This window comes from Saccostrea cucullata, unplaced genomic scaffold (genome assembly GCF_032062105.1).
Source record: "Saccostrea cucullata isolate Sc308-1 unplaced genomic scaffold, CSIRO_AGI_Scuc_v1 ctg1228, whole genome shotgun sequence".
Taxonomy (NCBI): Eukaryota; Metazoa; Mollusca; class Bivalvia; order Ostreida; family Ostreidae; genus Saccostrea; species Saccostrea cuccullata.
Window position 1 is genome coordinate 282582 of NW_026929291.1, and position 9295 is coordinate 291876.

The 9295-nt window shown below is 34.2% G+C and overlaps 1 protein-coding gene across 1 annotated transcript; it reads right to left on the minus strand.

The window, feature by feature from the left end:
- Positions 1-5921: 5921 nt before the first annotated feature.
- Positions 5922-7791, minus strand: LOC134280339 (uncharacterized). The gene is made up of 4 exons (XM_062762751.1): positions 7309-7791; positions 6855-7034; positions 6670-6749; positions 5922-6126 (listed from the first exon to the last, which is right to left on the minus strand). Exons 1-4 carry the CDS (start codon positions 7335-7337, stop codon positions 6089-6091), a joined length of 327 nt encoding a protein of 108 aa, XP_062618735.1. The 5' UTR covers positions 7338-7791; the 3' UTR covers positions 5922-6088.
- Positions 7792-9295: the final 1504 nt, after the last annotated feature.

Sequence of the window (9295 nt, forward strand, 5' to 3'; positions counted from 1 at the left end):
GAAAACAAACACTGATCTCTTTAATAAAAGCACCATGATTTCAGACTTAGGACTCTTTGACACTGGTTTGAAAATCTTTCATGTTTAACTTTAACAGCATATGGCATGAACTGCATTCTGTATAGCTGCAAATGTGCAGGGTTTCCTGAAAAAAAAAAAAACAAAATATTATAGGCATGTAGTGTGTAAATTTTGTCATACCTATTTAAACTGTTTTTGATTGTGATTATTTTTCACATTTCATTTACAATTGGCCTTAATTTCACCTTTTTCTCTCCCAAAAGTAATGCATTTAGAAATCATGAAAAATAAAATCTTATACTTCAACCTAAGTCATATAAAATTTAAAAAAATCTTATTGAACATAATTAACCTGTACATTAAAATTCATTTTATCTTGTCAACTTGCTAACAAGTATGAATACATTTGTTTTGGTGACTTTTCTCTATTTTCTGCTTTTATTTATCTATTTTATGTTTTTTCTTGGTTTTCTTTTTTTTTCTTGAAATTTGAATATGAAAAAGAAGAAAATATCTATGTAACAACAAAACATGATCATGATGATTACCAGAAAAATTCAACATTTCTTTCAGTTTTACTCTCAAGATTTTTGAAAGAAGAAAATCACTTGTTCTAAGAAACTGAAGACATGTCAACTCAACTCAGATAATAATGAATGATGTATTTTAATGACCATGTAAAAATACATGATAAAAATAAAATCATGCATACATTTTAGATTAAAATCCTTTATGCTTTGATGACGCATGAGTGCAGGCAAATCCATTCTCTGTAATGATGAATATTAAAAGATTAACTTATGTTTCATAACTCACAATACATCATACATACATGTACAATATGTAAGGCAGTGCTGAGTGAGCTTATTAAACATTTAAGCAGTAGCATTAGAAATGGTCATGATGGTTCTACATTCATTTATTATAAATTACACTGAAATGAAAGAAATTATTTTCTAACCTTCTTAGGGAAATGCCAAGAGTAGCAACCTGATTAAGGCATATTACATGTGATTGTTTTAGTCTTAGAGCTCATTGATAGCTGATGGAATCATATGACATATGACAGAGTATTTGTAAATATTTATCCCCCCTTCTATCTACACTACTTTTTTTCCGCACCCAATCTTTGTTTATATTAAATAGAATAAAATGTTTATAGTTTAAGACATTAGAACATTGTTTAAAGGGAGAAATATATATATAAATTGTCCAAACAAACGGAGCAAATTTAACAGAAAAGCATGTTATTACACTTTTACACAAGTAAGAATCGGTTAAATACGGTCTTTCGATGCCTGGACTCTTCGTTGTTTACATTCCCAAATTCTTCCGGTGATCGTTCACGGTTAGATCGTACTCCGTGTTACTCGAAGTTTATAATGTAAATCTGTGTTTAGAGAAAAGAATGTTTTATTTTCTATTGAAATTTAATATATTTCTTTTGTAAACATTTTATATCGTATTTCGTTTTTGTAATTTATTCTGAAATATGAATGAACTTTTTCTCGAATCTGATTGGCTGTAGGATACAGGATAGGATTGGATTAACTTCTATATGTTTCTATCGTGAATCCTGAATCCTGAATCCTATCCGATCCTATCCCATGTCAACTTGTGGGATAGCAGCACTGTACCATGAGGATTATTATGCCTGAGTCTGCACTAGTATCACATTTCACTTCAAACATAATCTGCAAGATGTTTGGGCGGTTTCCTGACACGACTCGGATATCTTGGTACAGGAACGGCTTGAGTAGACGGCATGGCACGGTAATCATTGGATGGATGCGAAAGACGTGGTTCTGCATTGGACGCGGGTGAGTTGTTTCGCGATGTTTGACTTCACCGGTTGTTGACTCACAGCCGTGTTACTAGGTTGACCATGTAAGTCCTCCTGAAATGGCACATTTGAAGAACGCAACTGATCAGCGTGTCGTCTCCATGTGACTCCTGGTGTAACTTCTACAGAATATGATACAGGTCCAGTCTGAGCTGTCACGGTTCCGGAAGTCCAATAAGATTGATCCTTTTTGTAGTCACGAACAGCAACAGAATCTCCTTGTTCGAATTTACGTAACACACTTTTTCTTCTTTCGCGCACTTCACACTGTTTCCCCTCTACTTTCCTCCTGACATCTGGTTTCATGAGATCTAAACGAAATGGTAAGTTTCTGCCAATGAAGAGTTTTGCTGGACTTGCATTTGTAATGCACTGTGGAGCGTTACGGTAAGCCGTAAGAAAATTGCTGAGTTTCTTCAACATTGCTAACATTTTCCTTTTTACTCGACTTGAGACTCATCTTGAATGACTGCACAAATCTTTCTGCTAAACCGTTAGTACTGGAGTGATAGGGTGCTGAGGTTATGTGTTTTATACCCAGTACCTCCAGTAAGTTGTACAGTGGGTGAAGCACTGTAGATAAATTGGGAATGAAACGTGCATAATAGTTCACAATCCCCAAGAATGAACAAAGCTCGGACACATTAGTAGGTTGTGGTGCATTTACAACAGCTCTCATCTTTTTTGTCTTTTGTAATCCATGACGGTCAATTTTATGCCCACAGAAAAATACTTTATCCTTGAAAAATTGGCATTTATCCAAATTTACTCTGAGTCCATATTCTGCCAATCTGCGAAGCATAACGTCTTTATTTTGCAAATGCTCTGCTTCATCTTTGTCCGTGATGATCATATCGTCGATGATACTCTTCACTCCAGAAAGTCCTTGAAGCACCATATCCATCGAACGCTGCCAAATCGCTGGACACTAGGCGATTGCTACGATACAAGCCTTTCTCTGTGTTTATCGTAAGTAAGGGACGTAAATCTTCTTCTACCTCCATCTATAGGTACCGGTAAGCATGTTTTAAATCCACTTTTGAGAATTGTTGTCCTCCAGACAGAGCAGTAAATATATCTTCAATTCTTGGAAGAGGGTACTGGTCAACTTCTAGTACTGGGTTAAGAGTCACTTTGAAATCTCCGCACACACAAACTGATGAACCATCCTTCTTACTGACTGGTACAATCGGCGTAGCCCATTCACTAAAGTTGCACTTCTCCAGGACACCATCTTTCACCAACTTCTCTAGTTTTACCTCAACTTTAGGTTTAAATGCATAAGGTACCTGTCTGGCTTTGACGAACTTGGGTTTTGCATCAGGTTTATCTGTCAACTTGGCCTTGATTCCCTTTAAGGTTTCCAATCATCCTTGAATACACTCGAATGTTTATCTAACACAGTTTTGAGATTTTTCTCTGCGTTTCATGTTGCAAGCGCTTTTATTCCTGGCCAGTTCAGTGTTATCTGTCTCAGCCAATCTCGACCAAACAGTGTAACTCCAGCTTTCTTCACAACATACAGATTAAGGTCCTTGCACTGGTCCTGGTATCTCACACTGACTTCTGCGACACCGGCAGGATTAATTCTTTCTCCTGTGTAAGTCTTTAACAGAATGTCACTGGGTTTCATCTTGACGCTTGGAAATTTTTCCTTGAATATTTTCTCGGGAATAACAGATATTGCAGCCCCTGTATCCAATTCCATTTCCAGACTAACACTGTTTACTATGGGTGAGATCCTGATCACATCATCTGATCTTCTCATGGAGTTAAAAGCCATTCTCTGTAACCACTTAAACTTCGTTGCCATGCATGGTCACTGATTTTGATGAAACTTCACCCATGCTTAGTACTTGGCACCAGAAACAAATATCAAACAAACTTTCGTTGTTATGTGTCTCGGTTGTTTTGGCAACAACCATAAAAGTTTGAAAAATCGAGATATTCAGTCACTTTAAATCTTGATTGTGGCTTAATAAAAACTAGAAAAGGCAAACAAACCTTTCTCGCAAAAACTTGACACCTTGATGTCACTTATACTGTAAAGAAACTGTTTAGAATATATCTCTAAGTACGTGGTAACCAAGGGTACATTTGGAATACATTTAAAATGCTGAAATATGCTGAAAAACACTTCGCATTCACTAATAGTAGGTATTAGCTGCTCAAACTCAATCAACGACTTTAGAATAACAATGAAAATATTTGACCTTAAGTACATAAGTATAAGCAATATTATTCTATAAATAACTTTTATGGTTGCCATTGTAACAAAGTGTAACCATGCAAAACCAGTAACTAAGATTGGGTTAATGCTACTATCTTGAGGAAAAACATGAAATTTCAAGACAGGCATATTTGCATCCTTAGGACCTTGCAATATCAAAACCATAAGAAAAAATTGGTATAATTGCTACTTTGTAGTATAACCATGGAAACAAAGTACAAGTGCTTAAAAGTGAATTATTTTTCGCTGCGTTAAGAATTAAATTGCCATTTAATCAGGAAACAAATTAAAGAAATCAGCTTGAATAATACTTATCTGTTAGAACTGACTTGAATATCATAAATTGATAAAATTTGATAAATAAAACAACACCAGTGCTATGGTTACCAAGAAGGGAAAATGTTCGATTTTGTGAACTTTATATCAATATTATACCCTGTGTGCCAACTTCTTGCATCCACTTAGAGATTGGATGATAGTCAAAATTAAAAGTCAAGTCAGCTGTTAATAAATATCAATCATAAAAGTTTTGGGAATCTACATTAAAGGGTACGTATCCAAGGAAAGAAAATATTTTTCAGGTTTTTAAGCATATATTTTTGGCTTATTTCCATAGCAACGCTCTATTTCAAAAATCTTATCTGAATTTTTTCAAATGGGAAAACTTGTAGCACACCAACTTCTTATAAAATTGAACATTAGTTATGAAGAAATGTGCTTTTTTTAAAAGATAGGATCAGATTTAAACATACATATTTTTACTTTGAAGGCTCTCTGTGGTATTAAAACCCTGGCAACCATTGCCAACCAAAATGAAATATCATATTTTGTTCTTGGTATATGTTTTAAGGCTTTTTTTCTATTATTTGGTCACAATTCATCCTATAATTGCTTTTTATTTTTACGTGTATGACTTTATAAAATTCAATGATTATTTTTTTTTTACTTTTGAATACTTTGTTACCATAGTAGCGTATGTAATAGTTGATTTACCAAACATGTTTATCATGCATTTGAGACATCTGACTTTCAATTTGCAACTTTTGGAAACAGCCATTGCCATTGTTTGGGTTGCCGCAAATGATAACTATGGGGCTCTATACATGTTAAAAATGCCATTTTTCGAACTTTAAGACATGTTGCCATGGTAACTATAAAACATAGCAACCAATTATTGCTTGATTTCAGTTTAGGGTATCAATGACTTTTATCATAGAGAGTTTGGAGAAATTCTGAGACTATGTATGCCACTGCTCCTATATAAAATTTCAAATCATTACAGAGAATGGCTCTTAATATCCATCTCTAAAATTTTGATGTAGATCTCATCACTAACTATCTGAACAGTCATTTATCATGTGAACACTTATCTTATTTTTCTTCTGGCTGCGACATTCCTGTTTAGAGTGACCCTTCTTGTGACAGTTGAAACACTCATTGTCTCTGTAATAACAACTTTGTGGGTTGTGGTCACCATTGCACAAGAAACACTCACTTTCACTCTGATCAATCGTCATGACGTCACGGGTTTGGTATTTAACCCCTGTGATAACTATAGAGACCCCGAAACGACAAAATTCCGTTTATATTATGCCTCTGCACATTTTAATTCATTTTTACGACTTCAAATCAATCTTAAATATCGATTTTAAGATTTTTTTCTCTAAACTTTACGTCATATATCAATACATAATCACAGTATCTACCTAAAAAAATTAATATGTTGTACAGCAAATAAAAATTCTATGTTTTGATTGATTTGATTGTACAATTAGTTTTTTTAAAATTGTTGGATTGTTTTTTTTTCTGGATGTACTTAACTTTCCCCCTACATTCTCGATCTTCTCCAACATCTCACAGGCCGTGGCAGGCTGAGGCTCCATGGCCTTCACCGATCCAGTTGAGTTCTTACAGCACTTGTGTTGCCTGGGAGGATTACCCTTTAATTTGGCAGCTGCACATACCATACTTTTTTCCCCTTTACTAAAAAATGACTATTTTCTTGGATTTTTCTCCAACAGAGAGGCAAGTCCTGTAAAAATAAAGATATCTGTATTCCAATATATAAGTAAGACACCGTCATCACAGACAACTGCCAAAATGTACGATCCTCTCCCATTTTGGCAGTGGTTGAACAAGAAGAAAATATAAACTGGCAGCTCATTAAAATATTGACTAATACGAGTGAAGCATAGTCAGATGATGAACTTTGATGCATTCTCTCAATACCCAATCATAGTGAATGGAATATTTTTTGTATACTGCTGATATCAATTGTTGATTTCAATTTCGATGGAAACAAAAATTGTAATTGACTGAATACGATGTTGCAATAAATATTCAAAACAACGAAACTTTATGGTGACTAAGCAGTCACGAGTAGGAGAGAGCTATATGCGGACTTCGGACCATGTCTTTAGACAATGGTTAGACACAAGAGAGGGGTAATGTAAAACATTAATTATTCAAACATATTCTTAAACTAAAAAAAATGATTTCTCAAACCCCGGACCAGCATTATCCATGTGACAATTAGTCTCTACAATATATAGGTTTTGATACTTGATACATTTACCTGTAAGACTATTATAAGCTCTCCCGGTACCCCGCTTCTGCCAAGCACCATCAGATATACCTGCTAGACTCCCTTCACTCCTAAACAATAATATTTTTAATTGACAACATAATTTTTAAAAAAATAATTGCAAATTAAAATATAACTAGGTCATGTATTGCTAGAAAATGGCATATAACAATTACAATCTCATCTCCTCCTGCAGACTTTCATTACAAGTTTCCCCGGCCAATTGTCCAAACTGTTGCCCGACCTCTCTTCCTCTATTCTTCAGAGTTATCTGAGAAACGCTTGGTATGTTTAAAGCAGCCAGGAGTGAATGTACATGTGTTTCACCAAATCGGCAAATCCTCCGTTTATTATTCCTGAAATGAGTTCTCAAAATTGTAAACAAGTCAAAACAGAAAGTGAATATATGACATGATTATCCTTGTTTATTTTCTGTATGTCACTATGTGTGTGTGTATAATAAGGTACACTTGTGTGCATATGTATGTTTGAGAATAAAGGTGCTTTTAACAAAAAAGCAAGTCATATTTATCATGTTTATATACTGACTATTACTGTTCTTAAAATAAAAATAACCCACATGATCCAATTTGAATATGTGAATAAACCATGTAATAAAATACAGATTACCTGCTGCTAGTTTGGTATTTACATCCCATGCATTTCTGCCATTTGAATTCTGGTATTTGCTTCCTGTTGCCACTTCAGTACTAGCCCACAGTCTGTAAATTTGCACTTGACAAGTAGTATGGCTACATGTGCAAGGCCGAATTTTGTGTTCCCCTACACAATTTGACAATTGCAGTGGCTGTCTGCATAACTGACAACTGCTTAGACCATCCGCAAGAATCCCAAGCTCAACTACACTTCTGCCCACTCTCAACTGATTTATTTTCTCATCTTCCTAAACCGAATATGTCTTTTCTTCTTTAACGACATGAATATTCTCACCGTCACAGCCATAACTCTATGATAATGATAACTGTAATCTAAGTCACTTACTGGCACACCATTTGTTTCATCACATGTTATAAATCTGTTTTGTTTATTCGATTGCTTCTTACTTTATCTAATCCTTCAATTTTTATAACCAAAGAGTCTTTAACAAACCTGCCTTTAAACCCTGGCATCCCGGTACACACGAACGTAATCTTAAAAGTGCCAACTGGAAATCCTGAGCGCTATATAATAACTAAACCGATAACGGTACTAACCCGGCAGAACTTGTAAAGACGGATTTGGTTTTAACATTTCGTAACGATAATCATATCCGGTAAATTGTGATGACGCGTTTGAGTAGGGGCCGACCTTAAGTTTTCCTAATTTAGAAAGTTGTTTCTATACAAACCGTATTTCTTCAGTCAAAAATAGATTTGAACTCTCTCTTTTTCTTTTTGTCTAGAAGACATCAGCGCTGCAGTGCCTACCTGGAATTCTTCGTCGTTCTTCATAGCAGTATTATACACCATCATCTCAATAATATTTTGATATACCTACTTCTTCAAGAGGCCACATTGTAATCCCATCCTACCCCGTTGGGGTGTCATGATTCGAACAAATTTAAATCTGCACATTAGACAATGCTTCCATATCGCTACAGTAAAACTCGGATGTAGCGAAGTCCTAGGGACCGGTGAATTTAATTAGCTATATTCGTAATTCGTTATAACCGTATAACGAATTCGTTAAACCATATTAATGCTGGCCTTAAAAGAAGAAAAGTTGTATAAAAGTTAAGCTGTTTTATTAACAAGAAACTGCAACTCTATATAATAGAAATCAAGGTAATAATTTAACAAAACATTCTGAAAATAAAAACATTAATAAGTAACAATTATGAAAATTTAAACTTTTCTCTTCGGTACAAAATTCTTTTTCATAGTACTTAAAAAAAAAAACAGTTTCAAGTAAACAAATTTTAGCATTACATAGATTCTAAAATAATGAATATACTTAGATAGATAGTTATACAATTAAAACATACGTACCTTAAAAAAGACAAGTTGTATAAAAGTTAAGCTGTTTTATTAACTAGAAACCGCAACTGAGGTTGTCAGGGCCCGCATGGCCGTTTTATACCCCTGAACCGGTTTCCATGGCATTTTCACAACTTGTCGACATTTTTGGCACTTATGTGATGACAATTCATTCGGACCACACGCGATCATTGTTTTATGAGTAAATTAATTAAAATCTTATTTTCTGACACATCTAAGTCTTTATGCCTTGACCGGCTATATTCATTTGATACGAAATATCTTATATGTCCGAATGAATGAATGTGTTTATGGTTACCGTGCTTGATCTATGTGTTACAGTTAATAAACAAAAGGAATACATGTCCATGTTGACCCTCTTTACAATTGAATAAATTACTTTACAACCTAACTTTGCACTTAAACCACAAACACATACGTGTATAAAATAATGATAAAAATAGAAATAATCACTAATATTAATGATTAAGGTAAATAAAAAAAATAATATAAAAATTCTATATTACATGTTTTCCTTCAAGTATTACTACCAAATATGTTAGGGAAGCAAATAGTACAAAACTTGCTTTCGAAAACTAAGGTTTTGTTGAGAATTGAATTATATATACAATTCCATGAAC

Excerpts from the sequence above, each read along its gene's own strand:
- LOC134280339 (XM_062762751.1), bottom strand. The coding sequence starts at position 7,337 with ATGGGATGTAAATACCAAACTAGCAGCAG. Across the intron at positions 7,035-7,308 it reads AAATACCAAACTAGCAGCAG|GAATAATAAACGGAGGATTT; the intron begins GTAATCTGTATT and ends AACTCATTTCAG. Across the intron at positions 6,127-6,669 it reads AGCTTATAATAGTCTTACAG|GACTTGCCTCTCTGTTGGAG; the intron begins GTAAATGTATCA and ends TTATTTTTACAG.